At 42.6% G+C, this 25,250-nt stretch overlaps 1 protein-coding gene across 1 annotated transcript in view; it reads left to right on the top strand.

Annotated features, from left to right (window-relative positions):
• SH3YL1 (SH3 and SYLF domain containing 1) overlaps window positions 1-24,879 on the top strand; it is a 32,305-nt gene extending 7,426 nt beyond the window's left edge. The window contains exons 3-10 of the mRNA XM_077309716.1: window positions 3,152-3,265; window positions 7,052-7,116; window positions 9,813-9,925; window positions 11,267-11,395; window positions 12,706-12,871; window positions 15,624-15,684; window positions 16,363-16,437; window positions 23,937-24,879. Coding sequence (XP_077165831.1) covers window positions 3,152-3,265; window positions 7,052-7,116; window positions 9,813-9,925; window positions 11,267-11,395; window positions 12,706-12,871; window positions 15,624-15,684; window positions 16,363-16,437; window positions 23,937-24,136 — 923 coding nt within the window. The 3' untranslated portion in view covers window positions 24,137-24,879. The remainder of the gene's footprint in view (window positions 1-3,151; window positions 3,266-7,051; window positions 7,117-9,812; window positions 9,926-11,266; window positions 11,396-12,705; window positions 12,872-15,623; window positions 15,685-16,362; window positions 16,438-23,936) is intronic.
• Window positions 24,880-25,250: the final 371 nt, after the last annotated feature.

Below are 25,250 nucleotides of genomic sequence, written 5' to 3'. Positions count from 1 at the left end.
CATCATGCTAATATTTCTCATTTCACATCTTCCATATTCATATCTAGTCTGTGTTATTACCAAAATAATGCATTGGACAATTAGTAGTGGTTTATGGGGTCATGTTTTCTAGCAACTTACAGATCTCTCAAAATCCATGCTATCACCATGTGGAATCTAAAGCCCATCTCTTCTGCCAAGGATAATGCAATTCCAGTGATGAATGGCAGGTGCTTAAATAGTCAGTGCCAATTCTAATAAGTTATTGTATTGTTTTTTTCTTGTAAGGCTGTCACTTACAAAGCTCTTTTCAGTATCCTTCTTAAATCTCATCTAATACATCTCAACTGATACATATTAGCAGGCAAACTAAGCTGACACTTCTGCTTACTTGAGTATCTGTTGGTGCTCAGGTTCAGAAGATGTGTTGACACATACAAGGAATCTGTGGTGGAGAGCATTTCCAAAGAAGCTATGGTCCTCCAAGACGAGTCTATGGAAGGGGAGACGGTGGGAGTAAATTTTCAGAAATGTGGACTTACAGCAGTTTGAGGGTTGCCAGAAGTAATTGGGGATATGCCTGAAACCATCAATAAAGCCCTAGGGCAGGGGTAGTCAACCTGTGGTCCTCCAGATGTTCATGGACTACAATTTCCATGAGCCCCTGCCAGGAAGCACTGGCAGGGGCTCATGGGAATTGTAGTCCATGGACATCTGGAGGACCACAGGTTTTGACTACCACTGCTCTAGGGAACTGTTTCAAGTTGGAGCTTGCTGCCATCTGGGAGTCTGACACTGTGCATCAGATGAAGGCACATGTTAGGCTACGAGAGGCACCAGGACAACATTTGGGACCCTGAGCCACAGCAGTTGATGATGGTGGCTGAGTCATTAGACAGGGCCACTCCAGAGCAACCTACCACCAAATGTGATTGTCAGCATGTGGTAAATGTGAGCAGAACTGACCGAGTGGTTACATCTTCTCCCACTTCCTTCATTTCATGAGCTCGACATTCTTATGACCCTCTGCTTAAAGGAAAACTGCTGTCTAATGATATTTATAAATACATGTCTGGAAGATTGTTCTTGATATGATGAAATCAGCTTATGTGAAATATAACAGCGCTGGCCTATCTGCCTCATACTGCTTCTTAACTTATTATTTATTTGATTTCTACACCACCCTTCCATATGGCTCAGGGTAGTTTACATACAACATCACAGGGGGATACATGGAACAAGTCAACATACAACATGCAATTAGTTCTATTAAGTAGACCACTATAATATAGAAAAAGTTAGACCCAATTCCAATGGATACGTAACATTTCACAGCTAAAAGGTTTGCTGTTAATGTGTAATAAAAGAATTAATGTCTCCATATTATCTATATTTTGGAGCAAAGAAAGAGTTAAAAGATTTCTAGGCTCAGACAAGTAATTACATTCAAAGGTCACATGATACAGGATGTCTACACTACCAGTCTCCTTTGCTAAACTCTAGATGGTAGGGCATGGCAAGATACCTCCCTTGTTAAACTAGATGGTAGGGAATGCCAAGATAAAGGCACACCTACGAGCAGTAATTGAGAAGCGCTCTACTAGGTGGAAGAATACCAGCAAATTGCGTAGAACCAACTCATATGCTACAGATTGGACTGCTATAAAATCATACTTAAACAGACATTTCTTAATCATTCTTATGGCTTCCTGTCTGGTAACTGAATAACATACTGAAGGTGCTGTACTAAGCAGAGCCATATCCTTTGAAGCCCAGTGATTTCAGTGGATTTAAAGATATTGATGGTGGCCCTGCTGGTGTGGCTGCTTAGTTTAGGGAATTACAACATACTGCGGGTTTGTATGCTCTTTCCCTTGATCTTTTCTTCTGTCCCAGAACTATTTTTATGGGCTATTCTCCTCTTTGCTCTGCTCTTTGCAGTAACTTTAGTTTGCCGTGTTGTTCAGTTGAAACAGCTGTGGTTAGTGTTGAATCAGACCTTGAAGCCATGTTTTTCTCACCTTAGGATGACACAGCAAATAGTGGGTTAGACCAACCTAAAACTGGAGGCTGGAATCCACACTTGGATGGGAGTGGGGGGGGGGAGGAATATGAAAGTGTTCAAGCATATGTTGTCTGGATTGAACTGGTGTCTTTATTGGGTATAGTAAAGGTATCCCCTGTGCAAGCACCGAGTCATGTCTGACCCTTGGGGAGACGCCCTCTAGCGTTTTCATGGCAGACTCAGTATGGGGTGGGTTGCCAGTGCCTTCCCCAGTCATTACTGTTTACCCCCCAGCAATCTGGGTACTCATTTTACCGACCTCGGAAGGATGGAAGGCTGAGTCAACCTTGAGCCGCCTGCTGGGATAGAACTCCCAGCCTCATGGGCAGAGCTTTCAGACTGCATGTCTGCTGCCTTACCACTCTGCGCCACAAGAGGCTCTTTTTTTTTATTGGGTATATCAGTGTCCAAATACTGCTGAGATGTTTACAAAAGAACTGCGCTGACGTAAGGTGGAAAAAAACATGAATTTTACCAGAAAGGTATTTGTTATTTGATCTGATTATTTTTCATCAGTTTAAATTGTCATGGGCAGGAGTAGAAAGGTCCTCTAAATCTGGAAGAGTGGTATTTATGAAGCATACTCCCAAGTATACTTATGTCAGAATTTGAATGTCTTTTTGTTTTCATTCATTGTGATCTTGTCATTATGATTCTGCTCCATCTATCACTTTATTTGTATTACATGTAACTCTGAAAGGTATGTAAGTGAAATCCCTGGCTTTTATGTTGGTTGGCAAAGTGGATGATGATAACTTTCCAGCAGAATCCTCCACCCCCCCCCCTGGTCTCTCCCTTCCCTACAAAAAACACCCAAGTTCTGTCAACAATTTTATGTTCATCTAGCTTTCCAGTTAGACAGTAAAAAAAAAACAAACCTGAACAGAGCCTGTGTTCTATGGCAAAGTACTGTTTAAACCAAAGTTACTTGCAAAAGCATTTTGAGTTAAAGTGTAAGAACCTGTTTATCTGGGGGGGAAAGTCAAATATTGGATTGGGTGTATTTTTCAAAATATGCTTAGATCTACATAGATTTTTTTAAACAAAACTTTGCCCTATGATGAGTTTCTTTTCCATATGTAACCTCTAACTTTTCATTATTTGCAGCTCATGTAATTGGTAAAGCAAAAGGCCTCGCAATCTTATCTGTTATTAAGGCTGGCTTTTTGATAACAGCTCGAGGAGGCAGTGGGATTGTATTGGCTCGTCTGGCTGACGGAAGTAAGTGTGCCCCCTTTCACCAAAGGAAAGAACTCTTTCTTCCTCATACAGCTAACTAATAGCATTGTGCGTGGGGTGCAGAAAGGATTTTAAAAAGTTATGGGTCATATCAGATTATATGAGATGGAGGGAGAGGAAAGATCCTGTTTGCAACAGAAATCCATCAATTCTTGTGTAAAGAGAATAATGAGATCTATTTTTTAAAAATCAATAAGATGAGGCAATGTCCCATTTTGCATCTGACATCATTGCATGCAGGTCCTTGAAGAACTTTTCTTCCAGCTAAGCTCTTTTTCTAAATGTCTGATCCTGGCAAAGAGAACAATGTTTATATTTATATATGTATATAAGTGCCATCAAGTTATAACTTGCATATGGCGGGGGGCTTGCAAGGCAAGTTAGAAACAGGTGCTTTGCCATTGCTTTCTTCTGCATAAATATTTGTTTGTTTTTTTTTAATTTAATTTCTAGACTAGCGGTCGGCAAGCTTCCGCTTGCCGCGGACCGCTGCTCCGGAGTGGGCAGAGAGGGCAGCCCGGGGGCCTGCGCACACGCGGCAGCCCCAGCGCAAACGCACGTGCGTGGACTGCCGCACACGCGCGTTTGCGCCCGGCATTTGCACGGCCGCCATGTTGGCGGGCGCGGCTTCCCTTCCCGGCCCCTCCGGGACGCAAGCAAATCGGCCGCTAAAGCGGCTGATTAGCTTGTGGCTTGGCAAGCTTCTCTTCCCTCCCCTCCCGAAGTGAGAAGCTTGCCGGGCCGCGAGCTAATCGGTCGCTTTGGCAGCCGATTTGCTCGCGGCCTGGCGAGCTTCTAGCTTCGGGGGGGGAGGGAAGAAGGAGCCCCGGCCCGGCGCCGAGGCCTTTGCGGTTCGGCGCCGGGCCGCGGGCCGCGGTTTGGGGACCACTGTTCTAGACTGCCCTCTTTGCTGAACTGGATGTAGTAGTAGTATTCCAGGATGGTCTTTCATCCATGTACTGAGAGCCAGCTTGGTGTAGTGGTTAGGAGTGCGGACTTCTAATCTGGCGAGCCGAGTTTGATTCCCCGTTCCTCTTCCACATGCAACCAGCTGAGTGACCTTGGACTTGCCACAGCACTGATAAAGCTGTTCTGACTGAGTAGTAATATCAGGGCTCTCTCAGCCTCCCCTACCTCACAGGGTGTTTGTTGTGGGGAGAGGAAAGGGAAGACGATTGTAAACTCCTTAGAGAAAAAAGCAGTGCATAAGGACCAACTCTTCTTCTTCTCTTAGCTTTTGAGATCTGATGAAATCAGGCTATAATATGCCATCTTCCCTCCCTGGGCAAGATTTATAAACCCTCAAATAGCCACTGATTTCTTAGCATATGAGCATCAGGGTGTATGTAAATTTTTAAGGGTTCCCCTGTTTATTGTTTTCTGTGCTCCTAACTGTCTTTTTGGGGTGCCAGTCATTTTGTATGCCTGCTTTGCAAGAAAGAATTGTGATTCCCTATAAAACAGGGGTGCTTTATCCTCTGTGTCTGACATTTGGCAGAGAAAATTATTTGAGCCAGGACGTACTGCCATAAAGTTTCATCCCAGATGGATGAAAGGGGAAAAAGTTATTGGAAGGCAAATTCCCTATTGAAATGGAAAAACCAAACTGCATAATTGAAATGTACAATAGTAACCAATTTAATGAAATGAGATCAAGTTTAAAAAAAAGAAAACAAAATTGTGCATATTTTTATTCGTTGAACTGGACAGAAGAAAGCACCATAGAACCGTTTTCATTTCAGTTGTAAGACTAAACCATGGGACTTGGCAGTGTCAGAGCTTTTTATTTAAAATAGTGTCAGTAAGAACAATAGTGAATTTGTTTCCGTGCAAAACTGGATGCCGTTTGTTGTGTTTTAGTGGTATAAACATTTTGATACCTGTGAATGCTTTTTTGATTAGTCATTCAGTGAGAAGCTGTCATTCCTCCTTCCTGAATGGTGATGGAATTCACTGAAAACAATAGGCTAATGCTGAGGCAGAATTGTTTTACTGATGCAGCCCCTTGACTTAGATGTGTGTGTTGTTGGCATACACTGAGGGCTTGCTTCCTTAACTCTGAATAATCGCTACAAATAAATGTTTTCTTTGTCTTGACTCTTTGCTGATCCAGAAAGTATTTCCGTGTGATTGCATAACACAGATTAAGAGTTGAGAGTGCTATGAAACAGCTCAGTATAAACTGTTGTGAAACTTTTCTGATTAAATAATGAAACCATTTTGGTAAGCAAGGGACTGCTGTTCAGTCAGTTCTCTTTCCTAGAGATTATTAATTTCAGGAAGTTGTGGACAGTGTACATACTTTAAAAAAGGAAAATATTAGCAAAGGATCACAGTGCTCTCAAAACCAACGTGGACTCATTTAATAAGTATAACAGATCATCCAGAATCTTAGTTGTGAGTTTGTAGCTGTGTCAGACAGCATTATAAAAACCAGATTCCAAGTACTGAAGTGAAGAGTTAAAATTCCTCACTAAGAGAAAGGGCTTGAGAGACAGGCTGCCCCAAGCACTCTGGTTGGCCAGCAACTGATGAGAGGGAATTGATATAGTAGCGAGGTGCTGGAGGAAATTGACTCTGATAGAATCTTTATCTAGGAAAGACCTGTCTGAATTGTGCTCTGAGGAGGAATGTCCGGAGAACAGGGGCAGATATTTGGCAGAGGGGATTTGGGGATCTCCCAACTCAGGCCAAAGGAGAGGGGAGAATTCTTCTAAGGAGAGAAGGAAGATCCCTGCCCAGTTAAAAACAGGAAATTAGGTGTGAGGATTTCCTTGGACTTGTGTGAGAGAGAACTTGCTTCAGACTCCTCTGAACGCAACTTGTACTTCTAGGAAAGGAAATTGGGGATACTGCAGGAGGTACCTGCCTTCTTGAAACCAGGGGAGTCTAGGGGGACAATAGATAAAAGAAAAAACAAATGTGTTTTGGATAAACACAGTAAGCAATACCTCTCAGAGTAAAAAAAAAAATCTTAAGAAACCTCAAAAAGTCTGTAACTTAGAACTTCTAACTGTAAAATATCTGATTTGTGTATAAAAACTTCATTTCCTCATTCCTACTACTCTTTTTTTCTTTGTAAAATAAAATATTTTGTTTGTTGTGAACAATGCCTTAGTGCCATTTCAGAAAAACAGGCTGTTATACCTTCCAATAAGGTTCTAGGGCTGAGTTAAAGCCAAAATATCTTGTCAGTGACAGGGTGGGACAGTCAGCTTTATTTTATAACAACAACAACAAAACATGTTACAAGGGCAACTCAGTCTGTGAGGGAACAACAAATTCACCTCAGAGTGGGAAAGTGTGAGAGGTCTGTCTTAGCATCCCCCCCTTCCCCCCCTCCCCCCCCTGCACACACTCCCTTCAGCTGAAGAACCCACAAACAATATCACAGCCAGAGACTTACACAGGCTGGTGGGTAGAAGTCTCCCTGCTTTCTCGGGAAATGTCAAAGGAGTTTATGCTTGGGTCACAGTTTCAGGTGATAGTTTCTGGTTTATTTTCACCTCAACCCTTCTGCCAGCATTACCCTGGTAGATGTTTGCAGGTGATGTTCACTTATGGAAATTCTGAGATAGTTTAACTGAGATGTAGCATGATCTTCAAGTGCTTACTCCTGTCCCCCTGCCCCTGGGAAATGTAGTATGCAAAATGACTTGGCTCATTTGCAGTGTGGTGAGCAACTCTTTCCATGTGGCATCAGTAAATCACTCCCTAGTTTTAATGGTTGTTACATTGTCAGCATGTGTTTTTCTTCATGTTGTCCAGATTGGTCTGCTCCTTCTGCAATAGGAATAGCTGGCCTTGGTGGCGGATTTGAAATTGGAATTGAGGTAAGCATTTTGTATATAATATAAACCATCCTTTTTGCAGGTAATGCCCCCAAATACCTTCTAGTTATTGTTTATTGTCTAAGAACCTTAAACAGAGCTCTATGGCCATATGCATTGTCTGCTGATTTAGTAAGTTTAAGTTTGGGACTGAGCCCTCGCATTGCTAGCTTATGTCTGCTGAGTGTTTCTTTCATGATGGAAGTTTACGTTACCTAGATCCAACTGGGGATAGTTTGCTGCAGCCAACATATGTCTTGTGGCAGCTTAAAGACAAAACACATTTGTTGTGGGACGAGCTCCTTCACAAAATCCCTTCTTGTTTTTAATAGCGGGTAGTTCAGTTTTGTAAACTAATGTACAAAATGCCAGCAGTAATGCCTTCCATAAGATTTATTCCCGAAAGAAGAAATCCAAGGGGGAATTGTGCTTCCTCAGAGTACCGAAGGAAGGAGGTGCCTGGCACAGCCGCAGAGCCCCTAGCACCATCAGTGGGAAGTATCTTGTAATACCGATCATTTGTGTACACACCTGCTAACTGACCCCTAGCCAGATAACTGTCAGACCTGAGTCTAGCCAGTTAAATCAAGAAACCAACTGCTGTCCCACTACAACCAGTTAATACATCCTGCAGCTCCAATGGGGGCGGATTACTAGCCCACACACCAGTCACAGAAGCCAAGACGGAAACATCCCTACAAGTGAAATAGAGAGTCAAGAGACTCTAACGCTGCCAGTGCTGTTTAGAAGCCATAATTTATTTTTTTGGGGGGGGGGAGTTTTTTCCTTAAATAGTGTTTGTTTAAAAAGGTAAAGGTATCCCCTGTGCAAGCAACGGGTCATGTCTGACCCTTGGGGTGACGCCCTCCAGCGTTTTCATGGCAGACTCAATACGGGGTGGTTTGCCAGTGCCTTCCCCAGTCATTACCATTTACCCCCCAGCAAGCTGGGTACTCATTTTACCGACCTCGGAAGGATGGAAGGCTGAGTCAACCTTGAGCTGGCTGCTGGGATTGAACTCCCAGCCTCATGGGCAGAGCTTTCAGACTGCATGTCTGCTGCCTTACCACTCTGTGCCACAAGAGGCTCTATAGTGATTGTTTAGTGAAAGCCCTATCTTTCATGGGCCCCCTCAATTGCTGACAGAGCAAATGCACAGCACACCTTATGGGCTATGTAAACAGGCACACATCTCCTTAAGCGTCCAGGTGTGATATGTATGTGTGTGTGTGTGTGGTTTTTTTTCCCTCTCCGTGTCAAAGATATTTTTTTTTTTTGCTGTTTTGTGCTGAACCTCAGAAGGCATGGCAGATCCCTTGCTCTTCCCACCTTGGGGCCTTGCTCAAAGCCTGTTCCTCTGAATGTTTTGTGGGTGGATGTAATCAAATAAAACAGGGGAGAGGAGGTAACTCTTTCTTTCCTGGTGTCAGGATGCTAGTTTATTGAACTCGTTGTTTATATGCCACTCTTCTTCTTGATGGGGAGCTAGCAATACACAGAAAAGAATAAGGCAAACTAAACCAAGGGAGGGGATGCGTCCAGCAGTGGAGCAGACCTGCTATCTCTACCAGGTGATCATCTGCCCAGCTCTAAGCCCACCCATCAGGCTTACAGCTAGGGTAGCCAGCTTCCAGGTGGCACGAGAAGATCTCTTGCTATTGCAGTTGATCTCCAGATGACCAAGATTAGTTCCACTGGAGAAAATGGCTGCTTTGGGGAGTAGACGCCATGGTTTTATACCAGGGATTGTCAAACTGTGGCCCTCCAGATGTCCATGGACTACAATTCCCATGAGCCCCTGCCAGCAAACGCTGGCAGGGCTTCATGGGAATTGTAGTCCATGGTCATCTGGAGGGCTGCAGTTTGACTACCCCTGTTTTCTACCCTGCTTCCCTCTCTCCCTTCCCAAAACCCTGCCCTCTCCAGGCTCCACCCCTAAAATCTCTAGGTATTCTCAATGCACAGCTGGGAACCTTAGACCGTTTATGCACTGGGAACTTTACTGCTCCAGCTCCCATACAGGAGCACAAACTGGGGGCAGATGAGGTACACCGGGCCAAATGCTCCTCCATGTGGGTACAGGAAGAGGTGGGGCAACCTGACACTGGCAGTCTTCAAGCAAAGGTTGGATACACACTTTTCTTGGATGCTTTAGGATGCTTAGGGCTAATCCTGCGTTGAGCAGGGGGTTGGACTAGATGGCCTGTATGGCCCCTTCCAACTCTATGATTCTATGATCTATGACACAACTAAAACTCCAGCCTGCAGCCCAGCATGAAACCTCCAGTTCATAAACGGTCTTAGTGAGAGCCCTTTACCTTGTGCCTCTGTGGATATGCAGACAGAGAAACAAACTCAGCAAGATGTTATTCAGACACTGTTCAACTAGGTGGGTCTTCCCCAATTCATCCTCTGCTAGAAACTGTTCCGTTTCAGATACGTGAGCACCTAAAGCTATGTTTTCAGTATGTGGGTCTAGCATTGTGTTTATTTTGCCAAGTTACTTAAGACCAAAACAATAGAGAGTTATGTAGCCATTTACTAGTAACACTAGGGTTCTTTCTTGTCTTGTCTTCTGCTAAAAGATCCTGATGGCGCCTGTTCATTGAAATGTTTTCTGTACTGTTCTGCTGGTTGGCAAATTAAATAATCTGAATGCCTGTGTTTGTTCATTCTTCCTTTCTGTTTCTCCTTCACAGGTATCAGACCTTGTAATAATACTGAATCATGAAAGAGCCGTCGAAGCGTTTGCAAAAGGTGGAAACCTCACTCTGGGAGGAAACTTTACAGTCGCCATTGGGCCTTTGGGGAGGTAAAAGGATGGCTTTTCCCCCAGTTTACTCTGCCTCTTCCTTCTTGGCACTAAGGACCAAATAATACCTATTTATTTATCCTTTCCCATGCCAGCCTTTAAAGCAGCTGGGGGCGGGGGAAGTTTTTCTGCAGCATCTCCAAGCAGCTTATTTTTGTTCTAGAGGAGTTCCAGTTGTGGAATTAGAGTCACCTCTAGTTTGAACAAGCTTTCTAAACCAGGGTTTTGTGAAGCCCTGGGGTTGCTTGATTGCCCTGGAAAGGTTTCCCAAATGGGTAGGAGTTACGTAATTAATATTTATATAGTTTTACAATTTGCTAAACATTTATCAGGTGGTTAACCATGTATGGTCATGTTGACACCCTCTCCCCCTCAAATAACCAATGATGGGCCTGGAGAAGGTGGGAAGGGGAGGGCACTAGGTGGGTGAGTACACAGCTCTGCTCTCTAATCATATTCTGCATGATTGAACAACTTTGGAGGTTTCTCAAAGCCTGAAGAATATCTCAGGAGTTTCCCAATGGTAAAAACATTGAAAAAGGCTGAGACCAGGATCCTCTCTCACACAGAGACCAACCAGTTTCTCTGGAGGGCCAATAGCAGGGCATAGTGACCGAGGCCTTCGCCTTGGGTATTCTGTATAGGCCCCACCATAAAATGGCTGCCTGGGGAGAGAGAATGGCCCATCACAGAGTGTTGGGAGAATTGAAACCACAGCACAGACTGTATTTGACTGCCCATGGAGAGCTCAAGCTAGGAAGAAGTTTCTTTTGTCTTTATTTCCTCTAACTCCAGAGGCTAGTGTGACAATTGAATCTAAGATTAGTTAGCGTCTTTCAGATTTGGTTGCAATGTTAATTTTGTATGGCAAATTTTTTTTAAACCCATTATTGAGTCAATTTTGTTCAGTTATGACGTTTAACAGCCTGTGGCTTTTAACAATATAATTAAAGTAAGAGTGTTGGGAGATTCCAGCACAAGTATCCACCTATTATAGGGGGAATGAGCTTTCTTTGTAGACTCAAAGGACTACTCTAGTCTCTTTCAGAATTTCCTCACTCCTGTGAAGTGGAGGAAAAACAGAGTGGATTCTTTGTTTGGGGGAAGAAATAAGTGGGCAACAGGAAATATCAACACCACCACAGTGCTGACAGGTTTTGAACTGGGCTATTCCACTGCCACCGCTTGGAACCTGGAGTGACTTTTTGCAAAGAACAGTTCTAGAAAGTTGTTTAGAAAGTTGTTTAAATATGTAATTTTAAAAAAATGCACAACCCAATTTAGACATATGCAAATGACCAAGAGGGCCCAATGGGCCTCTTTTCTTTCTCCTACCCTTAGGAATCTAGAAGGCGATGTAGCCTTGCGAAGCTCTGCTGCAGTCTATACTTACTGCAAATCTCGAGGGTTATTTGCAGGCGTGTCTTTAGAAGGAAGCTGTTTAATTGAAAGGAAGGAAACCAACAGCAAGTAAGTTGTAAGCAGAACTTTTAATTCCAGTGATGTTTCCCCAGCATACAGTGAAATGTTTATGTATATGGATGTAGATGACCTTTAATGATATGAAAATTCAAAGAAATACAAATAACCACAACACAGATGGACATAGGTAATATACACTGAAACCCAATGCACAGGTAAAATGTTTATATTTTATCTTGTATCCTGAAATATTTTGCACTTGTATCTGTTAACAAATTTTATCTGGCCAAAGTGCTGTACTACATTCAAATCAAATCAAATTTATTTTAATACAGCACTGCGGCCAGATAAAACAGATAGCAAGAAAAAAAAACATTTCACAGCAGAAAATTGCATAATCAGGGAGCCAATACAAAACTTAAAATATATAGTACCACATTTACTAACTGATTCCTGTATTGGGGCTATGTTAAAGAATTCATTCTCCTTTTAAAGTTCGATCATGAATATGCTGCATGCGGCTGGGGAAATATATTGTTCTTAAGTCTATCCAGTACCCATCAGCCTTGTGCTGAGTATGTTCCTTCCCTCTGGAGCTACAGAAGCCGATAACTGAGTGCTTCCTTTTCTGGTACATAAAGGGTTGCATCCTTCCAAATACTTCTACTGTCAGCAGAGTGGAGCTTATCTCCTTTTTCTTGCTGTACCACAAGTTCGCCCCAGAAATACTGCTTCCAAGAGGCCACAGGGACCCCAAGGAACAGCACAAGGAAGGGGTTGGAAGTCCCCCAAGAAGGGTGAGAAGTAAATATTATCCCTCCCCTTCTGTTAGCAGGAACTTTCCACAGGGCCCAGTCGGTTTCCCTTATCTAAACCTGTTGGGCTTCAGCAGAACCCACTAATGATTTCTTCATTCCTTTTTTTCCAAGTGTAGCCCCCAGTTCCCAGCATCTCCTTCTCAGGGACAAAAGAGGTCCTGGAAGAAAAAGGATGCAAAGAAATCCGTATCTGCCAGTTTGTTGTATTTAAATACTGAACAGACAGATGACATAAATCTGAATTTCATTTGTGTTTCTCTAAAAACGTTAATAAATATTTTTAAAAGTCACGTGAACGAACAAGTATCTCAATATTAATTCAATTAATATTAATGTGTCTATATACTGAGCAGTTATGTTCCAAACTGACTTGCAGAGAGGAGTAGCCTATAAATCTAATAATATAAATCTTCTTCTAATAATAAAAGTTTAGACATCAAATGTTTCATCTTATGAAAAAATACAGAAATGATCTGATGCTTTCCTTGATCAGTTATGTGCCTGGTTAACCTTTCCTACCCACCCCCATTTTTTAACTAGATTCTACGGTATGGACATCCGTGCAAGTGCCATTCTGTTTGGTGATCTACCTCCTCCTGTTCAGGCTCAAGACCTTTATGATATCCTGGAGTCTTTCACTCTGCAATATGAAACGCAGGGGGGGAGAAACTATGGATGGACACGAACAATAAAAGAACCTAGAAAGGTGGGCACCATACTATTATGTATAATTCCTTCAATCAAGGCATTCTGCTCATTTTTAGTGCACTAGTGTAATGTGCGTGTAGAATTTTCTGTGTCCAAAGTTCCTATATTCCTCCTATTGCCTTTGACTCCCCAAATTTGTCACGTGCAGCTACAGGAAAACCTCTGTGTGAGTGTGGAAGCCCTTCTCCATGCTTTGGGAGCTGGATAACTAAACATGGGTGTGAGTTATTGTGGGAAAATCATGTCTCTGCACTCTTGGGTTGTAGGCAGTATTGCTGGAATTGTTCCAACATGGGCATAGTTGGTTATAGAATCATGAAGAGAGTTTTATTAAATCTTGTAATTCTAGACACTCATCATATCTCCAGATTTTACAAAATCAGATTTAGGAATACTAAAACTAATAAAACCAACAATTTAGATATATTGGGGTTTTTATGCTATTTAAGTAGCACAGTAAGGGCAGAGTCTGTAGGTGTGTTAGTTATTATGGGTGAGATATCCCACAAGAAGAAAAGAATAACTGGAGAAGTTATAGAATCATGGAGTTGGAAGGGTCATCTAGTCCAACCACCTGCACATGCAGGAAAATCACAGGTACCTGCCACAGTGACCCAAATTCCATGCTCCCCTGGCCAAGAAAACCAGAATCCTTGGCCAGTCTGGCTTGGAAGAAATTTGCCTCTTGACCCCAAAGTGGTGATTGGCATTTCCCTGGCCATGCAAGAAAGAATCACAAGAGTGAAGCACTGACACAACCCATCCTGCTCAGCCACTCACAATCTGCCTAAGTTTACAGAATTAAAGAAAAAAGATCAAGAATCCATTTATGGTTTTTGAGTCCTGTAACTGAAATATTTTATGTGGAAGGTTACTTGCAATTTATGACACAGCAAAGGGCATTGTTTTAAGCCCAAATTCAGAACATTTACGCAGCATTTGGGAGTGTTTCTGTTTGGCAAATTTGGGGAAATGAAAAGAATATCTATATTCAACTTGAAATTACAGGGAGATCCACACTTAGGCAGAACTGATTATCAGGTAGATTAAGATAATGGCTTGAATCCAGAGAATGTGTCCCACACATACTTCAGTCCAGCTGTAGCAGAGGTTGCTTCCTGTTCTGCTAGCACTCCAGGCTTTTCAGGGGCACATGGAAAACCATTGTTTGTGCATGAGCAGAAGCAGCAAAGGAAGCAAATTGTGCTGGAGCCAAAGCAACAGAGCATGTGAAATACATTCCCAGGATCCCAGCCAATGGGCTGGGCCCACGCAGTTCTCCCCCTGATGAAAATAGGAGGGAGGGGTTTCCGTTTGACCTCTCAAAGGCTATGACTGGGAGTGTGGATAGATCAGAGTCAGATGGCATGGGGCCTGAGAATGAGTGAAAAGGCTGTCTGGATACAGCCCACGGACTGGAACATAACAGCTGCAATCAAAAATGGGGAGACCCTTCCAGAAAGATGGCCCCCATAAAAGAGAGCTATGGTTTTTGCTGCACAGTGAGACTAAGCACCAAGGAAAGGATTGTACATGGGCTTCTGAGATGTTGATAGGTACATTATATGACTGCTGCAGGAAGACCTAAGTTGTGTAATGGGGTCCAGCGATGTATCATTCATAGTGCCGTAACATTGGGCTGATATATTCAGTTGATTAGAATGTATCGCAGTGGCATAGCTGTTCTGAGAGCTGTCGTGCTCTCATGCTAAGCTTGATAAGGAGTGTCAGTGGTAGGATTTATTCTCTAGTTACCAACTTAAACTGGATATGGATCCCCTTAGGCAGGATAGCCTTGCAGTACTGAGCCACAGCAGCTCTGATGTCCATTATGAAACGAATCAACTACTGCTTTGGTTGCCCGGTCACCAACCACTAGGTATTTGCATGCAGAATACTTTGGGCATATGAATGGAACATGACCTCGTGACTGGAATTACATGAAGCCAAGGGCTCTGCTCCACAGCTGTACTCACAGTCATTTTAGATAACTCCCAAGATAAAGGTGAACTTTTAAAGATGAGTGATTTTAACACCCGCATATGAAGTCTTAGGGGATGCGGCAGAACTAGCATCTTAAGGCAGCTTTGACATCCCATCTTGTTTTGTTTGAAGGGTTATATGTGCAATGTGTCCTTAGGAGGATCATTTCGTCTTGGAATTCTACTCAGGGCAGTCTTAAAGACAGTCAGACCCTTCATGGGCTTAGAAAGGTATAACTCTTAGGATTGTCCTGTTGGACTCCACATATAGCTTTCTCTGAAATTAACTGCTCTTTGAAATCAGTTTCTTTATTTGTTTCTACTGTGAAATATAGGAACCTATTTTGGGACTGACAAAAATTTGAGGTCAGGGCTATATTACTGAAGACCCATGGAACTAAATATCAAGGAAATGGCTCCCCTTGCCCTGGGGGCTGACAATGTTCACATGTGAAGGGAGCATGTGTGAGAGGGAGAGATCAGAGGTTTGCGGGGGATGGGAAGTTTAGAAAATTGCCCCCCACAGAAATTCTAGGCAATCCTTAATGATGGTTAACATAGCATGTTTGAACAATTGACTGAGAATTGGAGCACAATCCTCCATCAAATGAATAGGGGAAAAACTCTGTGTGAATCAAATTGTTCTGCGTGAATTAAAATGCTTGTGTATGAAAGTCATTGTGTTAGTGGATTTGGATTTGGTTGCACTGTGTACCAAAGATGAGCATGTTATTGCATTTCTTTCCCTCTGACCATTCCTTTTTGTAGACTAATGAGTACTCCTCAAGGCCACATTCACGCAGAGCTTCTGAAAACCCCATGCCAGAAGGTATTGTATAAGTAGTAGCATGCATTCTCTGTGTGTCTGTTACAGTTTAATGTATCTTCAGTTCTTGGTAACTTGGTATATTACTTGGTAACTTTATTTTAACAATTAGTTAAAACAGATGCATTCCTTGTAAACCTCTTCATATTCCCTCCTCCTTTCTATGGTATACTATAGATGTACTTACTATACATACACATTATTATGATAAATAAGTATCTCATTATACCTATCTTATGCATCAAGTTTTCTGGCCACTCCAGCTTCTCTGTACTTTAATGAAGGGAGGGATAAGGTGAGCACAGCTCCATGTACATAAAATTTAATTCTATTTTACATATATATACACATGTAAAACTACTTCCCTCCATTGCTGCAAATATGCCAGATCAGTTGAAACAATTGAAAATGGCTCCCCATCCCCACCCCCGGCTCTGTACCCTGTCTTTTGTAGAAGGTTGCTTTCATCATTATGCTCAACCTATTACAAAGACAGACGACTAAAACGTTGTGTTTTTCCTTTAATACTTTCGTGTTCTCTTCCTCGTGGTTTTATTTGGGTCTCTCTTGCTCCACATGTGTGTCCTTGTTTTTTAAACAAGGAGTTCTGAGAGAATTATTACAGCTTCACAATATCAAGGTGGGATGAATTAATAAAACATGTCTTGGATTCTTTGACAGCTGTAAGAGCACCAAACAGACTTTATCCTGAGCTTCCCAGTTACTCTGAGCTTCCCAGTTACGCTACCGCAGTCGGTGAGTGCATGCAGCATTATCGTAGGCAAATCTGAGCAGAGTTTAACTCAAGAAATTGTTTGTATGTGATTCTGTGCCACTAATCCATGCATAGAACTAGAACTGGAGAATTCACACACAATTTTACCTCTTCAATGTTTGGTGAAAATTTGTTTTTTTTTATCATTGTAACAATGTTGAATCAAACATATTTTGATGTGTCAGGCCACCTCATGTTGGGTCTTCCTCTTTTTTATGCCACCTTCAACTTTTCCTAGCATTATTGTGTTTTCCAGTGACTCTTGCCTTCTCATAATGTGACCAAAGTACAAGAGTCTCAGGTTAGTATTTTTCGCTTCTAGGGAGAGTTCAGGCTTCAGAACCCACTCATTTGTCTTTTGCATGATCCACAGTGATTATAAAACCTCCAGCCCCACATGTCAAAACAATCTACTTTCTTCCTGCCAGTAGCATGACAAAGCTAGCTCAAGGAGAAAGTGACAATAGTTCATCCAAGAGTCTTTTCAAATTCTGGATATGGATTTTCTAAGACTTGCACCACCTCACAACTCCTGCCAAGAAAATGTTGGTCGCTCTTTTTCTTATCTGACATTTAAGGTAGGATGGGAAAAAACATGTTACCCAAATTAGAATTTAGATTGGGGAATTTAGCTTGCAAGAGGGGTAAAACTGGATTCTCCGCCTGTGTATACCACAGTCCTTCCCTTAGAAACGTGCACAATTTGAAATAAAATGAAAATTGTTTTTATTGACCTTTAAAAAAAAACTAGTCAATTTGTACATGATTAAATTAAGCATTAACTCAAGAGAGAAATAGAGGTGAAATGGTGCGGTAGTGGACAATAACAGGGGAAAAAATATAACTACCTTCATAACATGGAGAGGTCCTAGAAGAAACAACAAAAATAGCCACTGCTTTGAATGTATGTGGGATATCCAGAAGACACAAGCAGGCCCTCGTGTAGTGGAGGTGTGAGAAGAATCCCAGAGAACACATGTGAACAAATGTGCACTCATGCACACACAGAGCGACATTGATGTGTGCCTTAAGAAGCCAGATTTGCATCCTGAGGCTAGGGTCGGGTGCGGTGGCCCCTAGAGCAATGTGCTTGCTGAGATTGCCAATATAATATAAAGAAATGTGGAATGCAAGTGATATTTTTGTCCAGTGTTGATGAGGTCCTGGAGTTTTTCCAGTCAGATATAACACCTGTGATTGCTCTGGATGGATTCCTGATAAGTTTCCCAGGCAAGTAGACAAAGGCTTAATTACATTGACTGAATTAGGCAAAATGCAAATAGTGTCTTGATGATCCTGGGATTAGAGGACAGACAATAGGTGCAGGTGTGGTAGGCATGTTAATCATGGCTAATGGAGTTCCATAGGTGAGGTGGGAAGGAAGGAGCACTTAAGTGGTGACACAATTAGCAACATTCCTAGGTGTCCCATTGACCTGCAAATAGCCATTGTTTCTGGGGAGGAGAGAGAAAATCTAGCAGCGGAGTGCCCCTGTGGGCTGACATTGTCACTTGAGGAATCCAGGCAGCTCCTGGTAAGCCTGGCATCTGGCTGGAGAATACATCTTCCTGCTTTCTGCGTGAATGCAAATATTACTGCTCAGTTCTTTGGGCAAACTGACACACGTTTGTACATTTCCAGCACTGTAATGCAATTGCTTAGCAATATAATGGTGGGTTGTGCACAGTGTTGACAAAGGGTTCCATAAAGTCCCTTCATGATACCAGCTATCTCCTCAAAGCATCTCATCCTCTAAAGCAGGGGTAGTCAACTGTGGTCCTCCAGATGTCCATGGACTACAATTCCCATGAGCCCCTGCCAGCATTTGCATTTGCTGGCAGGGGCTCATGGGAATTGTAGTCTATGGACATCTGGAGGACCACAGGTTGTGATTACCCCTGCTCTAAAGCATTTCTCCACTTAACTGGAGCAGGAAATTGTTCAGAAGAATCTAAGAAGCATCACCTTTGTGTCTTCTGGGAGCACCCAGAACCAGATGCTTCTGTTGTAGAAGAATACTTGGCATGGAACCTTCCAGCAAGCTCAATATTATGACTGGCCAAAGCCCATTCCTCTCAACCCGTCTTTTGTGGTGGCATCGGCTACCTAATCTCAACATGCCCACAGGTTCAACAAGGTTGGAGAACCTAATCTCATGAATTCAACTGTATGCATGGTCTCTTGGGGAAGTTGCATTGTGTCCAATGGTGCTTTCTTCCAGGAGACCATGCACTGAATGGCAGCCTCAATCAAAGAACCGCTCGTGACAACATTTTAGCAGCCCTAAGTCAATGTCCCTGTATTTTATTGTTAGTGTCCCAATATCAAACAAACTATCAAGATGGGTGAGTTCTATAAAGGGAAGATGCTCCAAATTATATGCCATTGGAATTTTGGCAGAAATATTTGCTTCTCATCCCAGCAGTGCTTCATTGCCTTATTTTATTATATATTTGTTTTACTGATTTATTAGCTTCCTTTTTTCTTATGGAGCTCAGAGGCTCCTCCAGTGATCCTCAGCGATTCCAGTGTGGAATGCTGTGGCACAGATGCTACACGCTATCAGGCTGCTACTTAAAAGCTTGCTCATTTGAGAATTGACCTATAGTGAACCTATAGTGTTGACAAATCCCAAGACTACATTTCTCTTTTTCAAAGAACAGATATTGAAAGAGATTTAAACGGGCAGCAGGAATGACTCTGCATCTCCATGGTTATTAATCCAATTCAGGTACAAAAGTATCATTTTTATTTATGCTGTCTGCACCGGAGAAGAGAGGCTTGTCGCTTCTGCCGCAACCGATCCCATCAAAATCTCCAGTCTGCCAGAGTCTCCAAGCATTGCGCCCGCTACCCTCATCTCCCAAGAGATACAGAATCACTTTAAAGAAATGTAACTCTTTCTCCGCCTGACTGAAATCGCAGCAGCATGGGCAAAGTACCACATGTAAATTACGATGGCTCAAATTTAAATTACGATCCAAATTAAGCACCCTAGATTCCAGTTCCACTTTCTCAAAAGGCAGGGGATAAAAAAAAAAAAAACACTACAGCAGGAGTGGCCAGATGTCCATGGACTACAATTCCCATGTAGCTGGCAGGGGCTCATGGGAATTACAGTCCATGGACATCCAGACAGTTTGGCCACCCCTGCACTACAGGAAGGGGGATTTATGTGTCTTAGTTCGGGCTCATCTTTCTCAGCACCATCGTCGTTATCAGTGAGGTTCCCAACCTTTTTATCACCGGGGACCACTCAACGCTTGACAATTTTACTGAGGCCCAATGGGGGGGGGGGAGTAGTTTACTGTCTACTCTCAACCACTGCCCTAACGCTCTCTGATTGCTATGGTAATGTTTAAACATCCCTTCAAAATAAGATACAGACACGCCACAACAATGAAGTGTGTTGTAAAGGACTGGGGGGGATGAAGTAAAGGGCCGAGGTGGGGGAGAGAAGACGTCCTTCGGGGCCCACCTCCAATTAGTCGAAGGACCACATGTGGTCTGCGGCCCACAGGTTGGGGATCGCTAGCTTACAGTGTCTTCCTTTAGGCATCAGTTGATACACTTTACATCAGCATAGGATCCAGAGATCCTGAGAGCAGCTGCGGGACCCTTCTTACACTCATGCCTCTGTGTGCCCATCCAAAGCTTTCTTTCTTGGCAGGAATTCCCCTGTGCATCTGCTGCAGCAGCACACAAGCGTTCTTGGCAGTGCAGTCCCAATACTGCAGGGTCAAACTAGGGGCAGCAATGGCAGCCTTGGCTTTTGATCCCTGGCCCCCTTCACCTATAAAGTGGCAGGAAGGAGAAAGGCAGTTTTACCAAGGGAAAGATGTGTAGGAGGGGAGCGGAACATTCCCTCGCACCTTCCTTTCTCCGCAGTTCATTAGCCCAGGATCTTTTCTTCTGCTCTAGCTATTGAGACTGCAAGTTTTGGTGCTGTACCTCAGGCCGGTAAGGCAGGGGAGCGGAGGAAGGAGTCAATTTCCATCCGTTGCAGTTTGCTGTCAATGTCAGAGTCAGTGTCACTCTTTCTCACACTCTCACAAAATGTTTGAACAGGGCTGATGTAAATAACAAATGAGGTGGCCACGGTCACATTGAGTCTGGCCCTCTGTGTTTTGTGTACTGAATTAGCCAATACTTTACGGTCGTCCCTTTAAGGTTTAGGTGCCTCAGACCTCCACAAGGGCCTTTGTTGATCTAGTCCTGTGCTTCAGGTAGTTTGCTGCCTTCGTAGGCTTCTAGGCCTTGGCAATCGGGCTCAAGCTTCCAGTGACTCGTGAATGAGGAAGAGTTCAACCGTGTTGATTCCTGACCACAGCCCTTGTTCGTTCCAAAGGAAAGCCATTATTCGTACCCTAAATATTTGTTTAATCTTTAAAAACTGTACAGTTGCCATGAGTTAATCATGTTAAAAGGGTATGTGTCCTTAGTGTCTGCCAATTACTCAATTTAACAAAATGGCACTGACTGAAACACATCTCAAGCCCGCAGTTTTCTTGCCTGAGCATGCACTGTCTTCAGCCCTTATCTGTGTTTTGTAACTAGCTGGCTCTGTTGAAATGGTCATTTTCAAGGTATTTATTCCCAGTAGGATCCTAAATTCCACTGGTGCATTTCCCCCTCCCCTCCCCTCTCCCATTCTATTCTAAGCCAGAAAAAGAACCTCAATTTAAAGGGCCATAAATAGTATTATCCTAGTAAAGCAGTCATAAAAATAGTCTTAGAAATTGTTTCCTGGGGATTTCCTGCCTTATGATGAGATTAAGGCAATCTATAATAGAACAGTAGAGGAAGGGAAGCTCCAAGAGGGATGCTTATTTTAGTTGAACCCAGGGTTCAAGCCAGATTAGGAAACAGAAAACCACAAAAAGAGAGAGAAGCTGGCTACAATAAATCGCTTTAAAATGGAGGGGGGAGTTACAAAACTGAGCACGTCGTCGTGGCTTATATACAGATATGCTACATTATCCCTGCTGGCTAAGGATCTTCTGGTACAGATCCATTAGTCACCCTGATCTAGTGTGTTGCTTTTATCGTCTCTAATCAGCTATAGGATGCTTTCTACAAATTATTACAAACATGCTGCCACACAGCCTCTGCACAATGCCAAATTCTAAGCAAGCTCTCGGTTTCCGCATAGTGACCTGCCCCCCTATTCAGAAAGCTGTTCCACATGCTTGGTCAAAACTGAAGGGTATGCCTAGCACACTGAAGGGGATTATTAATACAGCGTCAGTACTGGATCTGAGTTTCCTGAGACCACTGGGGGTTTTTTAAATTGGTTTCAGACATTTTATGCTTTGGTTTCCCCAGAAATGTGCTGAAAGAAAGCTCTTTCCAAAAGAGTCTGGATCTCTGATGCACCAAGTGGTGTTCGTTTGGTCCCTGAATTAATCCATAGGAACTATGGCTTCCTCTATAATGGGACTAAATTTACAAGCTGAATTTACAGGAATTCCAATTTCTAGCTAGGGGCTCTGTGGGATTTTCTTCAGTTCCGCAAGGCCTGTAAAACAGAGCTATTCTGCCAGGTTTTTGGCTGACGATGGCCACTGAGATTCTGTTACTGGCCCTCACCTAGCCGTCCCCTCTAGCAGTCTCCTCCCTTTGTCTTACTGACTAGCTAACTGCACAACATTCCTTTTGAATGCTTTAATTGTAATGTTTTCATTTGGCAATTGTGAACCATTCAGAGTCTGCCTGGAAAAGCGCGAAGGGCGGTATACAAACCTAATGAATAAATAAAGCTGAAAAAGTTAGCCATCTCTGAAATAGCACTTGGGTCAGTGGCTTTTCCTTCCCCTTCATTTCCCAAGATAAAAAAGGAGCTGGATATATTGAAGGCCTTTTTATAGCTTATCATAACCTTCTAAGTAGCAAATGGCTTCCTTCTCTTCTTCAGTTGGATTTAGTACAGGGGTAATCAAACTGCAGCCTTCCAGATGTCCATGGACTACAATTCCCATCAGCCCTCATGGGAATTGTAGTCCATGGACATCTGGAGGGCCGCAGTTTGACTACCTCTGATTTAGTAGAATGAAAATGCAGTTGTTGCAACTAAGATTGCCATAACCTGCTTGGTTTGCTAGTTTCCTATTAACAGATCATCCCAGCTCAATAGCTCAGATCTTTGTTGAATGTTGCACTGTAGCACCATCTTGTGTGAGCTTGTGTAGGGGTTCTCCTTTCACTCTTTAGATTGCAAACATACATGTTTTGCAGTGGAACAAATTACAGAGACTACGCGTCCTGTGCAGCCTCTTTGCCGAAAAACCCGCTTTAAGTCAAATGCTGTGCAAATACCAATTCCCACCGGAGAGTGCTTTTGCCATGCGAGCGTTGTGTTTAAATCAAGTCTGTCTTCTCTCTTTGCTTTAGTTTGCTTCAGTTATTGATCTGGTTTCTTAAACAGCATTGCCAATAAAGGTAAACTGTTTACAAGATAATAGCAAGAGTCCAAGATGTACAAAATTTGTGTTGGGGCGTGAGCTTTCATGAGTCACTGCTCACTTCTTCAGATACAAGGGCTTAAACAATCTCGGCTCTGCAGCATTCTATGAAAACCTGGCTACTTATTTACAATGCAGATGACAGCTCAGTTTGAGCTGGTAGATACTTCATAAAACCTTACAAGCAGACTGTGCAACACGTGAGATTGATTAGTTTTCTAGTTTTAATTTGTTCCTTTGCTGCAAACCTGAGCTGTAAGACACCCTGGTCTGTTTGTAGACATTCCTGGTTTTATCTGCTGTTCAGCATTACAGCGTGGCAGTATGAAACATTTTACGTATTTGTTCTCCACAAATATTTTGACTCCCCACAGTTGACTAATATGCGGCCAGTATAAAAATTAAATGATGTTCCATGACCTTCGAACTGTTTATCTCTTTATTTTTTTCACTATAATAACACCGCAAGTTTAGGGCAATATATCAGTGAATTCAACGCACTGTATCCGAGCTGCATACCAGTGATGTACTCCCTCAGCATGGCCACAGTCCCTTTCCCACCATTATCCCCCCTTCCCAAACAGATCCATCTGCAGCAGCTATTTGTTTGCTGCTTTTTAGAACACAAGTGGGAGAGAAGAAAAAGAAGGAAAGCATTGGGCTGTTTATAAAATGGGGTAAACCCTGTTTTAATCATATTCCATGCCATTCTTGTTGTGCTTACTAGCTGCTGAATTGAAGCCGGGTTCTCCTTTCTGTAGCATAAGGCATTAACATTTGGGATGCTAGCTCTATCCATTGGGATGCTAGCTCTATCACTGGCAGTCTTCAAGCAAAGGCTGGATACACACTTTTCTTGGATGCTTTAGGATGCTTTGGGCTAATCCTGCGTTGAGCAGGGGGTTGGACTAGATGGCCTGTATGGCCCCTTCCAACTCTATGATTCTATGATTGTATGAAAGTCTCAGTTTGTAATCCAGTGCAACCTCAGGTCTTGAATGTGCTTCTTTCTTTTTCAGGAAACTCTTGTGCCAACCCCATGATGGCGACAGCAATATATTCATTTGAAGGACAACAGCCAGGGGACTTGACTTTCAAAGCCGGAGACCAAATCAAGATCACAACAAAAACCGATTCTCAGTTTGATTGGTGGGAGGGATGTTTACAAGGCAGGACTGGCATTTTTCCTGCCAATTATGTCAGGATGAGCTTAAGATAAAGCATTAAGTGGTGCTACCATTTAGTCTACCTTCTTTTGAAATATACAACAGATGATCAGTTCTATCATCAATTGTATTAGATGATCAATCTTATGTGTTGCACCTGCTTACAGAGGAGTCACAGGGAAGTGCACTCCTCCAATAATAATAATAATAGCACATGCAAGCAATGCAAACAGATATGCATGGAAAGAGAGATTCATGACTATTTCCCTATCCCTATCCAGTCTACCTTTCATGCTTCTGGGTCTCCCATTCCCTGCATGTATCTTCTTGTGATGTACACACTGTGTCTGAGCTGCATACTAGTAATGTACCCCATTAGCATAGCCACAGTCCCTTTTCCACAAACCTCCCCCCATCTGCCACAGCTGACTGTTCATTTGCTACTTTCTAGAGCAATAGTGGGAGAGAAGAAAAATAAGGGAAAACAGGCTGCCGCTTTCCATGGGATGTCCACACTGTGCCTTTGCTTGCCTATATTTGGCCTTATGTTTTTAACAGGATTTTTAAAAATTAATATTTTCAGAAATCTTTTTTTCTATAACTTTTGGTAATGGAAAAAATTGCAAAATTGATCCGAAGGAGCTGCGCATGGAATTATAAGTTTAATATATTATGTGTTATTTTTCATTAATAGTGCCTAACAAAGCTAACATTTTATTTTTGCCAAAATAAATGGGTATTTATAATGGGGGATATTTAAACCTTTGATTGCAATAAAGCAAAAGTAAATTCAAAAGTAAGGTAGTCTTGTTTATTTCTTTAATCTGATCTTCACTTCTGTGTTTGAAGCTGTCTTCCAAATCTCTTGTAGCCATCTCATCCAGCTTTGCCCCTTCTCTGGGATGCAGCTAGGAACTTTCAGAAGTCCTGTTGAATGTGACAATAGCTCTATCGACAAACAAATAAAGAATCAAAGTTTGAGCCCAGTGCCATCTTTAAGACCAACAAAATTACATAATAAAATAATATGACTTCGTTGGTCTTAAAGGTGCCACTGAGTTCAAACTTTATTCTGCTGTTTCAGACCAACACGGCTGCCTACTTGAATCTATCACAACAAATTTGGGTTGGTGTGATATTTAAATCAAGTCTCTTGCCACTAAGAGT

The sequence above is a fragment of the Paroedura picta genome, chromosome 1 (genome assembly GCF_049243985.1).
Source record: "Paroedura picta isolate Pp20150507F chromosome 1, Ppicta_v3.0, whole genome shotgun sequence".
NCBI classification, from domain to species: Eukaryota; Metazoa; Chordata; class Lepidosauria; order Squamata; family Gekkonidae; genus Paroedura; species Paroedura picta.
This window is presented reverse-complemented; position numbering and strand designations above follow the sequence as displayed.